Here is a 15,846-nt window from a genome sequence, read left to right as displayed (position 1 = left end):
GAATGGAAAGACAAAAAAACATTTTGCATCAGGAAGTTACCATGGCAAGTAAAGACGGTCCTAATTTTCAGAGAAAAAAACATTTTGCATCAGGAAGTTACCATGGCAAGTAAAGACGGTCCTAATTTTCAGAGAAGCCATAAAAACCAAGACATTGGATGTTAGCCATGGAGTCTCACTGAGTTGATGCTAGTATCTCAGAACCACTACCCTCACTCCTAATGTGCAATAACTGTGTGACAAATGAAGGAATGTGACGATAGTTTAAGATTGGACTAATTCCTGTGATGTCCACAAACTGGCTACTCCAAGTATGTGTTTGCTCATGCAGATTAGCCATTTCTTTATTTTTCACCTAAAAAAACCCCCTCCATTAAAGAGGTGTAAGAAAGTAATCTCAAGATTAGAGTAAGATGGCTCAGACTCATTCACAAAAAAGAATACACACATTCCTCATTAATTTATCATTTAATATAAATGCTGACAGAAAGCAGATAAAGACCTTGTAGACACTTTCATATATTTACAATCCAAAAGGTGAATCACCTCCTTCTACTTGTTAAAATAAATCCTTTTATCTGCAACTCATGGGAGCCTTAAACACTAATTAGGAGCAACATGAGGCTGAGTCAGTTTCAGGTAATAAAGAAAGGAAATAGCATTTTAACAAAATGGGCATCTTTGATATAAACATGCAAACAAATAATACAAAATTGGAAAAAAATGGCCCTAGTACTCTCAAAAATCAGCAACAAGTGGGAACATGTACTTATTTAGACCCAGAGTTCTGCTACCCTAAACATCTTCCTACTATTTCTTTTTTTCCACCACACTTGTTTTGAAAGCTGCTTAAAAATCAGAAATATTAAACAGATTAAAAACAAGAGAAAAATGGTCTATTTCAAATAGGGTTCTTTTTCCTACTCCAAAAGAACTCTCAGGAGATAAGGTCTTCAAATAAGACTTCACAGTTTGCCAGATCCTAAGGAATTATTCGCAGCTTGTGAAATTCCAATCCATTTGTCTTCACCATTCCAACCTATTTGTCTTCACTTCTCTAAGTTGGAAACACTTGGAAAAAGTAAAATTTCACAAAATTCAGCAATTATAAAATCAGCTGTCACTTTAAGGCTCAATTTTTTTTTTTTCCCCCAAACAGGTGGGTGGAGGCAGGCAAGAAAGAATAGGGAGCTGCGGCAATAAAAAACAAAAAATGCAAGAAAACTTTAAAAAATGGTATATCTACCACTGATTTATAAGGAGATTTAAAGTCTATCCAAAACTGTAAGTGATTTCATAAAGTCACTTATAACCTGACTCAAATCTCATGGGCTCCTTTATTAACCAAGATTATTTTTGTCTTGTTAAATATACCTCTGCAGGGCACAATCACTTACAATCAATACGATTGGTAAATTACACAAGCTCTATCCCAAGCAAATATGCACCAATGTTAAAAAGTTATTTTTTTTAAAAAAACAAAATAAAACAAAATAAAATCCACCCAAAAAGGTGATAATGACTGCAGAATGTCTCGGGGAGACTGGTATGAGCCTAAAGACCAAATTACCATAGTCAGAGAAAAAGGGCAGAAGGGGTGACAAGGGGAAGAGACCACACACACAAAGAGGAATCTCAAAACTGGAAAATGTTTAAGTGGGTGAAAGGTTTTGTTCATTACCTTAATTCACTTTTTCCATTGTTCTTGTACCCAAAAGTCATAGATTAATCATAAAGAAAGATAATGAGGCCCGTGGACTAATTAATTAAAAAAAAAAAAAGTTCCCTTTATTCCCAGGAAGCAGGAAGAGGAAAAAGGATGAACAGGGGTGAAGTGTGAAAATTCAGGCCAACGATCCATCTGGAAAAAATAATTCTCAGGACAGCATCTTAGTTGAATAGAGGATGTAGAAACTATAAGCAAAAGCTAAATGCTTTTAAATCAGAGAACTATTTTATGGGGTAGTTCAGATATTATGAGAATGACAGCCAATCACTGGAGAAAGATTTCACAAATAAATGGTGATTACACACACAAAAAAAAAACAGGCAAAAAAAAAAATTAATAATAAAGCAACCAATTATTCCCCCAATAGTTTGTTTCCAATCTTTTTCTTGACCCTTTCATACACTCACTGGGGTGGGGGACCACCTGACACTTTCCAGTTATAAGATGACTCTGCGTGTACAACCTAAAATGGATGCCAAAGACTTGTGAGCTCTGTCTGCTTAGAGTTAGAACAGAAACAAAAACAAATCTGAAACAGTAAGACCTCAATACAAGAAAACAAGTCACCTTATCTAGTATAAAATAAACATTAGGATAACAAACTCCACAGGATTTTATTTTTCTAAATACACATTTTTGGACACAATATTATCTTGAGGTTTAAGTTCTTCCCCCTTATTGTGCCTTATTTTCTTGTGAAAATAAAGTTTGTTCTCTAGGGATGTTTTGTTCAGGGATAAAGTTTAGGAGAGTTCAGTGTTTGGCTGAAAATCCAGAGGCTCTGAAAACAAGGATTCCAGTGGTGAGGTAAATCCCTTTATTACAAAAGGATTTCAAAGGGCTCTTTACCCACTTTGTTCAGTGCAGTATTGAAAACATACCTATTAGGAATAGATTATTAAATGGTGTTACTTATTCCTGGTGGTGACAGTCTTATTCTTTATTAACACTATAGCTAGTATTACTTATCAATTATAATCTATTACTTGTGAAAAGATCTTTAGTGAGCACAGAAATAAAATCTTAAAAATTCAAATCTTAAGATTTACTTGCTACAATTATAGTACCTTTTGACAAAAACAGCTTTCTTTTTGAAGTGGCTCAGAAAAGCTAAATTGAGAAAATGTTTAGTAGTAACTATAATCAACCTACAACTCCCAATAAGTCATTTCAGCAGGAAAATTTCATAAACCTGAGCTGAAGCAACAAATAAATATAAAAATCATAGCTGTCCCAGGTAGAAAGGTATGAATGTGGATCAGCAAAATGGGCACTCAGGTAAAATGATGACAGTAGTAGATTGCTTGCTTGTTCAGGTGCTAATGATGAAAGTAAAATTTGCTTTAGTTTAGTAGCTCTAAAGGATAGGCAGATTTTTCAGGGGAAGAGATCACCTTGCAACACTGTAACCATATCACCAATTAAAAATTTAACACACTTAGACTCTTTTTAGGGGGAAAAAATCTAAGTAAACACTGTAGTTAATTTCCAGGTAGGTTATTAATCTCTCCTAAAAAGTAACTGGGCCATTCCTTTCAATGACATATAAAATCGTTACAAGTGCTTTTTACAGATAGATTTTACAAATAAAACTTTTACTCAATTACTTAAAACGAGCAAAAAGAGAGTAGAAAAATGGTGAGACTGCTACCCACCACGATTTGCATATAAGTGACAGCAACTGAATACTTCTTTACTGAGACGGATCCTTTTTTTAAGTGAAAATATTTTTTCTTGAATTTTAACAATCTGTACATGTACTGACTATAGTTAGTTTTTTCTCACCAGTCACATACTCTAGAATTCCTTTACCCAGACCCATGACTTGACCACAGTGATAGCAGAAGCTGGGGTGGGCACAAATGCTTATACACAACATTATAAAAGATGACATTCACTGGCTTAGAGAAACTGATGAATTTTCATTACTTTTACATCTTATAAGGCTAGCTAACTTTAACAGTTAACTTTAGATAAATCTACTTACACAGTACAACCAACTCACAAATACTAAAACGTTTCATGATCAAAATGGCTACTACTTCCCCCAAAACCAAAACAGAGTAAAGCACAAGTCTTTGGCTCTCCTTTAAAGAAAACAGCAGGTTACCATTCTTAACCAGACCTTTGTTTGCCTACCAGTAGGGCAAATACCACATTTGTGCATCACTGAGTAATAACACCATTAGAAAAGGCAACTTCACAGAAGTTATTGGCTAAGCGAATTCATTTGAATGCTCTGTTTTGAGGCAGCAAACTGTCACTTTTGCAGATTGGGGAGGGCAGTGGGTAAGTCAAGGGGAAATTACAGGGTGGAAAAAGGTCAAGAAAAAAAAAAGACATTTATGGAAAAATGTGAACTTTGAGCTCCATCCCTGAAGAACTCTGGAAAGTCTGATGGAGTTATATACTCAAAGTAGCAAATGAGAATCATACCAATGTTCTTTTAGGCAAACGAAATACATGGGAAAGAATAGAAGGGAAGGGAAATAAGATGGGAGAAAGGAATCACCAACATTAATGCTGTACCAAACAATTTTTTAAATACATTCTGAGTAACTGAATATTTGTAGTTGGCATTAGGAACAGTGTCTTATCAATATCTAGAATAATATTACTAGAAATCTAGCTATCTCTTCTTTTAATTAGAAAAGTAATAAGGAATGGATCTTTGGTCACTTCAGCCTCTGCAGATTATCTAAGACAGGATAGTTACTGGACTTATCTTGTGACAAAATTATATATAAATTAGGCAAAAGAGCTACATATAAACCAGAAATGGAATCTAGATGTCTCATTCTCAGTTCTTCTACCCTTTTCTAGAGACTCCTTGAAAAAACAGTATGTCAAAGTACTTTTATATTTCTCACTATAAATAAAATTCCCTTACCTATATATGAGAGAACACAATGCTTATTACTCCTACCTTAACCCATTCAAAATTGTTCATCTCAGATATCCAATTTTTGCTTTTGAACTTAGTGAAATACAAATAAAGTAATATTTAGAAGAAACTAATATTGTAATAAGTAGAAAACATAGAAACTATATTTCCTATCTGGTTTCATCTTTGTCTCTAAAAAAACAAAATTAAAAAGCCAGAAGAAATTAATACCTTTTAGATATTGATTTTTAAAAGTAGTTACAGAGTCAAGCAGTTATGCCCAAATATGCCATTTGTCCTTACAGGCTCATGATATCACAGAGAAAAGGAAAAGGAAAAAAAAAAAATTTCAGGGTATTAGTGAATACCTAAAACTGCTGATGAGCACTAGGAAAACTGCAAGATTTTCCATTAAGTAAGGTGGAATGACCAATTTAAAAGACATTATAGGCACAATGGGACAATATACCATTCTTCTGCCTTTCTACCCAACCAGATTAGCTCAAGTGTAGGACCATGGAGGGGTACAGCTCGAATTCAGGTTACAATTAAAGAGATTTTTTTCCCCCAAATGAAAATACATGAAAAGAGAAAGATACTATTTTAAGTCAAGTTTATACAGTGACTTTTCTGGTTTTCTTCAGAACAGGAATACTGAATAAATTAATCCCTGCTCCTGCCTACTTCACAGAATCAAAAAGGTGAAAGCCAAGAACAAGTGTATTTAAAGGAAATAAGAACAACAGAAATTGAGTTACTAAAGGGTTTCAACTGATACCCAAAAGGAATCTTTACTTTTATTTTAAACTTAAACAAAAATTAATACCCCCAAATGATCTTCTAATACAAGAATCATTGTGAATTCCAAAGTGAATCAACTGCTTCTAAAATTTAGGATGATCTGACACATCCAAAGGAGAAGATCGGTCCAAATCTGCCTATAAGAAGGTTGTAGTACAAAAATTAGCTGGATGTGGTGGCGCATGCCTGTAGTCCTAGCTACTCGGGAGGCTGAGGCAAGAGAATCGCTTGAACCCGGGAGGCGGAGGTTGCAGTGAGCCAAGATCGACCCACTACACTCCAGCCTGGTGATAGGAGACTCCCTCTCAAAAAAAAAAAAAAAAAAAAAAAAAAGGTTGGAGGCCAATAATGTTGCCTTTTACAGTTATGCAGAGAAATCAAAAATCTTGGGACTGTGTCAGACATACAAAAGTTTCTTTCCTTCTCCCAATGAACAATAGGCATTTAAAATGGAAATGTAAAAGGGTTTTAAGTAAAAGTCAAAAAGCAAACAGAAGCCAAAAAAAAAAAAAAAAAAAGCAAAAGCATATAAATATATATTTTTTTTTAAGGAAGAAAAATGTATAAGAAAATTGAAAAAAAAAAAAAAAAAAGCCTCACCTTCATTCAGTGCTTCTACCACCTCCCAATCGGTCAATTTATCGCAACAGCTGCGCTCATGCGAAAAAATCCTTAAAACATACCCAATATATATACAGATATAGCTATGTATATATGTATATATATAATATATATAAATTTTTATTTAAATAAAAAAGAAAGCTCGAATCCCAAGCCAATATGTGTATATCAAATCCTTGACCAGCCAGGTCTGTAGGGCATAATCAAATTCAATGTGAAATAGTATATAAACACGGTGCCTTGACTGGGCAAATTAAATAATTGCTACTCAAAAGAGTGTTCTGTTTGGACTCTCCTACTGGTAGGCAATGGAGGACTGTATTACCCTTCCCACCCCCACCACCCATTTGTTTAACTTAACAGTATGATGGACACAGAGTTTAGACTGAGGTTGTTATGACCTCAGCAGGAGTTAAGGGTTAAGAAAATAAGAAATAAGAAAAATATAAACTCTCATTTTTACCCAACCAAAGCAATGTAGTAACTTATTACATAACCAGTGCTTTCTAATTTAGTAGTAAAATCCAGAAAGGGAAACTGAAAAAATCAGGCAAATAGATGAATGGAGAGGGCGACTATATCAAACAGTCCCCACTAAACATGTTTTACAGGGTCTTAGTTAAGCACAGACACATGGCATCAGAATATGTGCAGCAGAATAATAGTAAAAAAAATTCCTTACTCTTTTCAACATTTTTATGAAGAAACATTTTCAACATTGGACAGCTAAGTCTATGAAAAATGACTTCAAACTATTTCCTACCTACTTATACTAATGATTCTGAGCAACAAGTGATCAATTCATGAACTATCCTTAAGACTCAATCAGTTTACAAGTAAAACAAAAACATCCATTGAAATGGTTCTATTCATTTTAAGTTCAAATCAAATGTTGCAGTTTTAAAATGTGGTTGATTGTCCTGGTTTTTGAGCATCCTATGATTTCAGCAAAAGTTTAATTTGAAAAGCACTGCTTCAAATTTCCAACCATGAGTTGAATGCTGCAGGCGAATCACCAAACATGTATTTTCAGTGCTAACAAGTTATAGTTAATTCTTAATCAACATTTAAATCTAATTAAATACTGACTCAGCTTTCTCATTATATTCAGAAAATGCAAATGATCCTTAATATGAAAATGAGGACTTCAAAAATTGGTAATTCTCTTTGAAAAGTTGAAAATAAAAACAAGAAATAAAACCCTCCCAAACAAAAAAAAATTTTCAATGTCAAGAAAAACATACCTATCCAATGAAGCTAGTGATCTAGAAAGGGATAAAGAATTCCAAAGAACAGCTCTGGGAAAAGTTGGTTTGCTGCACATTTTCTAATAACTCAGTCTAGTACTGTCTGTTTCTCAAGCACCACAGAATTCTCTGAAAGCTGATGTTTTTGGTCTGTTTTAAGTTTACAGGGTGGTGAGAATTGATAAGGACTGGGGGTAAGGAATTATACAAATTATACACTGGGTATGTAATACCAAAATACAAGAAAACCTACTTCATTAAGATCATACAATTAATCAAACAGAGTGTATATATAATATCTTTTTTTTTTTTTTAAAGCCCTGGATCCAAGGCGTCCAAAGTTATTAAAATAAAGTTCATTCACAGAACAAAAACAAATTTAATCTGAATTGCTTGCAGATACTGCTAATTTTCTTTTTCTTTAAATTAAAAAAATGCATTAATGTGAACTATGTGCAGGGTTTGTTTTTAGTAGTGGTGTTTGTGCACATTGCCTCTGGTGAATTTCCTGGATTTCTCTGACCGCTCTTAAGAGAAAAAGTTTAGAAGTTATGCGTTCTCCTACCCCTATGCCCGACAAACTGATTAGGAGCAGAAGATAAAAGTAGGACTCCTCATATTTTAAGGAGCAGAACTGGGAGTAACTCCTGATCTCTGGGAGTCATTGTTATCCCCTCCTCCCTCAGGGTCCTCTGATAGGTTCAGAGAGCTGGTCTTGTTAGATAGGAGGCTGATACTCTCTTGTGTCAAGGCTGATCCATTTGGTACATCACTGCTGACATTTTAAAATTTTGAAAAAGGAGAGAGAGAAAAATGATTAGTACAAAAATATCAACAGGGGATATCATTTAGCATGATAAAAAATATATAAATGGCTTCCAAATTTTAATCTACAGCCCCTTATCCATGTTTTAGCACAGGGTTGGCAAACCAAAGCTAGCCAGGTGCGTATTTTTTTTTCAGGTGTGTATTTTTGTAACTAAAGTTTTATTGGAATACAGCCTGCTCATTTGTTTAGCATATGCTTTCAAACCACAGAGAAGAGTTGAGAATTGTGACAAAAACTTTAAGGCCCATATCTTAAAATACTACCTGGGCTTTAAGAAAAGTACTTATCCCTGATTTAGCAGGTTTGCTACTACAAAAAATAATTTTGAACTCATGTCTATAATCTTAGCACTTTCAGAGGCCAAAGCAGGCAGATCACTTGAGCTCAGGAGTTGGAGACCAGCCTGGCCAACATGGTGAAACCCTGTCTCTACTAAAAACACAAAAATTGGCCTGGTGGTACGTGCCTGTAAAAACCTACTTGGGAGGCAGAGGCACAAGAATTGCTTGAACCTGAGAGGCAGAGGTTTCAATGAGCCAAGATTGCACCACTACATTCCAGCCTTAGTGATAGAATGAGAGTTTGTCAAAAAAAAAAAAAAGCCAGGTGCAGTGGCTCATGCCTGTAATCCTAGCACTCTGGGAGGCTGAGGCAGGTGGATCACAAGGTCAGGAGTTTGAGACCAGCCTGGCTAAGACAGTGAAACCCTGTCTCTATTGAAAATGCAAAAACTAGCCAGGTATGGTGGCACGTGCCTGTAGTCCCAGCTACTCAAGAGGCTGAGGCAGGAGACTCGCTTAAACCCAGGAGGCAGAAGTTGCAGTGAGCCGAGTCTATGCCATTGCACTCTAGCCTGGGTGACAGGGTAAGATTCTGTCTCAAAAAAAAAAAAAAAAAAAAAAAAAAAATGATTCCAAGATAATGCATGAATTAAAATGTCAAAATCCAGGCCTGAAAGCATTAGAAATTTTTGTTATATATCGTCAGGGGGGCAACTTAGGACTGTGTATTCAAAAGCCTCAAAATATCCTCAGAAAATAATTTAAGATATGCAAACAAAGCATTAATTGTAATACTGTTTATTGTAGGGATGTTCATGGTAGTTGATATGTATCTTTTCATATCTGCAGAATATTGGATGATATAGGACAGTCTGAATTAAAAACCAAGGAGGTGGAGTGCTGGGTTTGTGAAACTAGCAAGAGGCTAAATGCCCACACACTTTAAAAAGACTGGAAAAAGCCGGGTGCGGTGGCTCATACCTGTAATCCCAGCACTTTGGGAGGCCGAGGCAGGTGGATCACCTGAGGTCAGGAGTTCAAGACCAGCCTGACCAACGTGGAGAAACCCTGTCTCTACTAAAAATACAAAATTAGCCAGGCGTAGTGGTGCACGCCTGTAATCCCAGCTACTTGGGAGGCTGAGGCAGAAAAACTGCTTGAACCCGGGAGGCAGAGGTTGTGGTGAGCCGAGATCGTGCCATTGCACTCCAGTCTAGGCAACAAGAGTGAAGCTCCATCTCAAAAAAAGAAAAAAAAAAAAGACTGGAAAGATAATATAATACTCCAAAATGTTAACAAGAGTTATCTCTGAATATTGGAATTACAGGCAATTTAAAAATTTGCCCTTTTCTAAAATTTTCAATTTCCTAAAGCTAATTTTTTATAACATATTTAAGATGGGGGGTGACTTTATTTTTTCTACATTGAGCATATAGTACTTTTATAATGTAAAGATACAAGGCTATCTTCGAAATAGATTCAAAAACAAGGGGAAGATGGAAACATAACCAGAAATTTTCCTTTGTTAGGTATTAATAGATAATTCAACCTTGGATCTAAGTTTTGTAACTCCAGATTTATGCAAAAATATTCTTTTTTTTTTTTTTTTTGAGACTGAGTCTCACTCTGTCACCAGGCTGGAGTACAGTGGCACAATCTTGGCTCACTGCAACCTCCCCCTCCCAGGTTCAAGCGATCCTCCTGCCTCAGCCTCCCGAGTAGCTGGGACTACAGGCACAGGCCCCCATGCCAAGCTAATCTTTGCATTTTTAGTAGAGACGGGGTTTCACCATGCTGGCCAGGATGGTCTCGATCTCTTGACCTCGTGATCCGCCCGCTTTAGCCTCCCAAAGTGCTGGGATTACAGGCGTGAGACACTGCGCCTGGCCGCAAAAATATTCTTAATGTACACAGAATAATGATATTTTAAGAATCGAATTATGTTTATGAGGGTACTTCTGATATGACTGGATAATATAATAATTTCTCTTTTGTGTGTAATTTAATATGGCTACGAAAATCTCCTTTTCTTTACCTGAATGTCAATGTAAGGTCTTCAGCCGGAACCTCATTTTGTGGTTCTGGTTGTCCATTTTCGGCTTGTTTACTTGTATTCAGTTTGCTTTTCATGTCCAGAGAACACTGGTTTTCCTTTGAAAGAGGAAATAAAATCAGTTATCGTCTATTTAATGGTGTTAATGGGAGAGACCAAATTACAGATAATACAAAGTGATGATTCAGAAATCATATTTAATTTTGTAAAATAACCAAAGAAACTGGCAGACTAAAAGAGTGACATACATAAAAACATAACAGAATACAACCCACTTGCTCACTAACCAAGCTGGACAAAAAGAGAGACAATGCCTCAAGCTAACGTGAAAAAAAAATTCACAGAAAAAAACGATAACCTAGAAAGGTGGCCAGGCATGGTGGCTCATTCCTGTAATACCAGCAGTTTGGAGGCTGAGGCAGGTGGACTGCCTGAGGTCAGTTCGAGACCAGACTGGCCAACATGGCAAAACCCCATTTCTACTAAAAACACAAAAATCAGCCAGGTGTGGTGGTGCACGCCTGTAATCTCAGCTACTCAGAAGCTTGAGGCAGGAGAATCACTTGAACCCAGAAGACGGAGGTTGTAGTGAGCTGAGATTGTACCACTGCACTCCCCCACTGGGTGACAGAGTGAGACTCCCTCCAAAAAAAAAAAAAAAAAAGAAAAAAAAAAGGCTGGGTGTGGTGGCTCACACCAGTAATCCCAACACTTTGGGAGGCTGAGGTGGGTGTATCACCTGAGGTCAGGAGTTCGAGATCAGCCTGGCCAACATGGCAAAACCCCATCTCTACTAAAAATATTAAACAATTAGTTGGGCGTGGTGGTGGGCACCTATAATCCTAGCTACTTGGGAGGCTGAGGCAGAAGAATCACTTGAACCCAGGAGGCTGAGGTTGCAGTGAGCTGAGATTGTGCCACTGCACACCAGCCTGGGCAATAGTGCGAGACTCCGTCTCAAAAAAAACAACTAAAAAAAACCCCAAAAAACCAAAAACTACACTGGTGTGGTGGCAGGCACCTGTAATCCCAGCTACTCGGGAGACTGAGGCAGGTGAATCACTGGAACATGGGAGGCGGAGGTTGCAGTGAGCTGAGATTGCGTCACTGCCCTCCAGCCTGGGTGACAGAGACTCAGTCTCAAAAAAACAAAAAAAGCAAACCAAAGTACAATAAATATCTTTAACATACTTACTGAAAGCAAAAAAAACCTGTACACTCAATTTATTTGCTTAGAAAGATTATGAAAACTATGCAACAAAAAAATCATATCATGCAACCTGAGGAACCCCCTAAGATTCAAAATTTACTAAAATGAATGTCTGTGCACTATGAAACAAATCCTAAGCATATTAATGGATATAGTTCCAAGGAAAGAATGTGCAGACTGTATATCACTCATAGCAAAAAAAGGTCATTGTTATAAAGGCTACGAAGCTGGAATATTATTTGGTGAATACATCTTTATATAACACGTTGTCATTGCAAAATAGTAAACACCATCCTATTTGCTTTCCTAATCGGTATGCTAAACAGAGATTTAAGAACTTCCATTAAGTTCTTAAATTAAAGAAGCATTAAAACCTTGTTTTCCCTAAAAGTTAATGAAGAATTCTAAGACAAAGAACACACTCAAACCAAAAGAGAGGAAGGGAATGATAAAATAGTAAGGTAGTCCACCCGCATGATAATTATTTTAAATATTAACCACTCATCAGAGTGCCTTGAAGTGATGATTCTGTAGCTCTAGATAATTCTAGAGCCACATGAAAGATTTCATTTCACCTTCCCCCTCTCTTCCCACCATAACACTCACCATACTCAGTTCCCGTGTTCTCTTCCCAATTTCCCTTTCCACCTGGTGCAGTTCCAAGCTCAACTGCTCACTTGAGATCATTCCAGGCCATTTTGGAGGTGGCGGTGGTGGGGGCTGTGACTGGCCTGCCAGGCTGTTTGCCTCCCTCTGCAACACCAGTCTGTTACTAACAGCCTAGTGCATAAAGCCAAGCACAGAGAAAACTCAACACACTTCACACCATGCACAGAATAACCAGGCTCAATTCCACACCACAGCCTTAAGTAGCTTATCACCCAGCTATTTGCAACAAAAATAATGCAACTGTAAGGCACTGTTCTCTTTGAGTACCATTTGAACAATAAAAGAACAAAACAGGGACATTTAAATTTAGTAAACAGTAATTTCATCTTAAGTATAAATTGCTCTTTGTATTTTCTGATTTGAAAGAGAAGTTGGCTGTGCATAGTGGCCCATGCCTTTAATTCTAGCACTTTGGGAGGCTGAGGTGGGAGGATCACTTGAGGCCAGGAATTTGAGACCCACCTGGGCAATACATCAAGACCTTGCCTCTACAAAAAAAAAAAAAAAAAATAGCCTATGATGGTGGTGTGGGCCTGTAGTCCTAGCTACTAGGGAGGATCACTTGAGCCCAGGAGTTTAAGATTACAGTGAGCTATGATCATGCCACTGCACTCCATGCACTCCAGCCTGGGCAACAGAGTGAGACCTTGTCTCTCAAAAAAAAAAAAAAAAGGAAATGGAAGAAAAACAAGTCAACTACAGATGTGCATCTTTCCCCCTCTGTTTTTAATGGTAATTTTCTCTGAAGTAAATCCTATAACTTATTTCATTGAAACCTCAGTAATGGCAAGGACTTTTAACTGTACTGAGTTAAATATGTGGCAAGTTTCTAAATAATACTGATAGTCTTTTTGGACAGAAAATGTGCCTGGAAACTTTAAAACAAAAAACCATGCATTTGAGGATATGCAGTGATGCCTTATTGGGTGGAAGGTCTGAATCTTTAAAAAGTTAATGAACGAAAGATTGCCATAAGCAAACATAGCATTCTGTTTCTGTGACAGGAATCAGCAAGACGTTTTGAATCAATGTAAATAAGCAATGGCAAAAGCAGACAAAATCTAAATATTACATAGATTTTTTAAAATTCCTAAATCTAATTGTGTACGTAGGGGCACAAGTCAGCTAAATGTTTCGAAAATAAACTCCTACTGGTCTTCCTAAAAAGAAAGTCTACTAAGAAAAAGTCTTATAACTTTTTTTCCCTCCAAAGTGATGGCTTACTTATTATTAAAGATTATGGTAGAAAGACAGACTAATGTTCTAACAGTACCATTTTTTCCTCCAGAAAGGACAATGTATTTATCATTAGAATGTCTTCAGTTTTCCATATTCAAAGAATATGTTCCAATGTAAAGGATGATATATAAACAAAACCTAGTCTTCCTTATGTGACACTTAAAAGATTTTTTAAATTCTTGTTTTTTTTTTTTTGAGACAGGGTCTCACTCTGTCGCTCAGGCTGGAGTGCAGTGGCACCATCCGGGATCACTGCAGCCTTGACCTCCCTGGGCTCAGGTGATCCTTCTGCCTTCAGCATCCTGAGTAGCTGAGACTACAGGCATGCACTACCATGCCTGGTGAATTTTTGCACTTTTTGTAGTGAAGGGATTTTGCCATGTTGCCCGGGCTGGTCTCAAACTCCTGAGCTCAAGCAATCCGTCTGCCTTGGCCTCCCAAAGTGCTGGGATTACAAGCACGAACCACCACATCCAGCCAGATTTTAAAAATTCTTTAGTTTTGTTTTTCTAAGTGTCAGGCAGCATGATGGAAAGAACACTGAATCTGAAATATGAAGACTTGAGTTCATGTTTCAATTTTTGAGAAACTCATATACTTCAATCAAAAAAGGAAGACAATACCACCTGTCTAACCTACCTATTAGCGATATTGTAAAGGTCAAATAAGATACATGGTAGTGATTTTTAAATGGTACAGAACTACATAAATGAAAAGTGTTATTATTCTTATTACACTGGAACTATGTTTTATTTTTTAAGTCAAAGTTCTTTTTTTTTTTGAGACTGAGTCTCACACTGTAGCCTGGGCTGGAGTGCAATGGCGCGATCTCGGCTCACTGCAACCTCTGCCTCCTGGGTTCACACGACTCTCCTGCCTCAGCCTCCTGAGTAGCTGGGATTACAGGCGCACACCAGCATGCCCAGCTAATTTTTCGTATTTTTAGTAGACATGGGGTTTCACTATGTTGGCCAGACTAGTCTTAACTCCTGACCTCATGATCTGCTTGCCTCGGCCTCCCAAAGTGCTGGGATTACAGGGGTGAAATCCCGTCTCTACTAAAAATACAAAAATTAGCTGAGTATGGTGGTGTACATCTATAATTCCAAGTACTCAGTAGGCTGAGGCAGGAGAATCACATGAACCCAGGAGGTGGAGGTTGCAGTGAGTTGAGATCACACCCCCTCACTCCAGCCTGGGCAACAGAGCAATACTCTGTCTCAAAAAACAAAAAACAAAAAGCAAAAACAAACAAACAAACAAACAAACAAAACTTAAATGTGCCATCAGGGAATACAAGCTCCTGTTGGGAAATTTTAGGTAATCTGTTTTCTATTCTTAGGTAGTAGAAATTTTACGTTTTCTATTGTCCCAGAGCTAAACCCAGTATTGAATTCTTTGAAGAATGGAAACCTACACTAACTCCTAAGAAATAGACCTTAAAGTTTTTTGTTCATAGTGCCTCAAAAGTTCCTGTTTAAAATCTCTGAGAACCCTTCAAAAATTGGAACAAAAATGGCTCTCTAGGCTGGTACCTCTAGTCCACGTAGCTGGGTCTGCTGGCTAATCTGATGGTTCAATTGTTGCAATTCTAGTCGTAGCTGTTCTCTCTCAGCAGATGGAAGGGGTTTTCCATGACTGGCCACTTCTGACATAGATATTCTCTCCCTTTGGTTAGAAAGAAAGTGTGAAGTAAATTTTAACATTTCATTTTGTTAAGATATTACTGACCAGAAAAACAAAAAGAAGTTGCATAATTTTAAAGGTTTCTACATGTCTATTCAAGTAAAAAGAATGACTCATACCTCTCACTGAAGTGTCCCTGAGAAGGTATGTTTTGATGAGGTGAATATGGAGAACCTCCCCAGCCACCGTGGGTTCCATATGGACTATAATCTGTAAGAGAATGATTTATTATGGTATGAGATAATTCACAGATTTGATTCTTCTTTTAAGGTACTCACAATCTAAAAGACATCAGGGTATTGCATACACAGATATCTGGTATCTACCTTAAATGGCCAGATTTTTAAAATTCTTTAACTTTGTTTTTCTAAATGTCAGGCAGCATGATGCTGGGTGCTGATACATGTTTGTTTCTTCCCCAATGAACTTTCAGTCTTTGTAGTTTTTCTTCCAAATTACTGTATAATGAGAATGTTATTCCCCCATATAGCAATGAAGCTATTTGAGGTGGGGGTGGGATGGGGAAGAAACATTAGGAAAGCTTCACATATAGACATTTAATTTCAGTTTGTATACCTAAAATTCACTGGGTTATAT

The 15,846-nt window shown here is 37.0% G+C and overlaps 1 protein-coding gene across 5 annotated transcripts in view; it reads right to left on the bottom strand.

Moving 5' to 3' along the window:
• Positions 1–314: 314 nt before the first annotated feature.
• Positions 315–15,846, bottom strand: part of RC3H1 (ring finger and CCCH-type domains 1) — a 91,999-nt gene continuing 76,467 nt past the window's right edge. For 2 of the 5 annotated variants that reach the window (XM_050766999.1, XM_050767013.1), the window contains exons 16-20: positions 15,369–15,459; positions 15,099–15,231; positions 12,262–12,435; positions 10,428–10,543; positions 315–8,057 (exon numbers count right to left, since the gene is read on the bottom strand). In XM_050766999.1, the coding sequence (XP_050622956.1) occupies positions 7,904–8,057; positions 10,428–10,543; positions 12,262–12,435; positions 15,099–15,231; positions 15,369–15,459 (668 nt within the window). In that variant the 3' untranslated portion in view covers positions 315–7,903. The remainder of the gene's footprint in view (positions 8,058–10,427; positions 10,544–12,261; positions 12,436–15,098; positions 15,232–15,368; positions 15,460–15,846) is intronic. The other 3 variants (XM_050767003.1, XM_050767023.1, XM_050767032.1) reach the window with 3 other exon arrangements.

Source organism: Macaca thibetana, chromosome 1 (genome assembly GCF_024542745.1).
Source record: "Macaca thibetana thibetana isolate TM-01 chromosome 1, ASM2454274v1, whole genome shotgun sequence".
Taxonomy (NCBI): domain Eukaryota; kingdom Metazoa; phylum Chordata; class Mammalia; order Primates; family Cercopithecidae; genus Macaca; species Macaca thibetana.
Note: the sequence above shows the minus strand (reverse complement) of the source record. Positions and strands in the feature narration are given on the sequence as shown.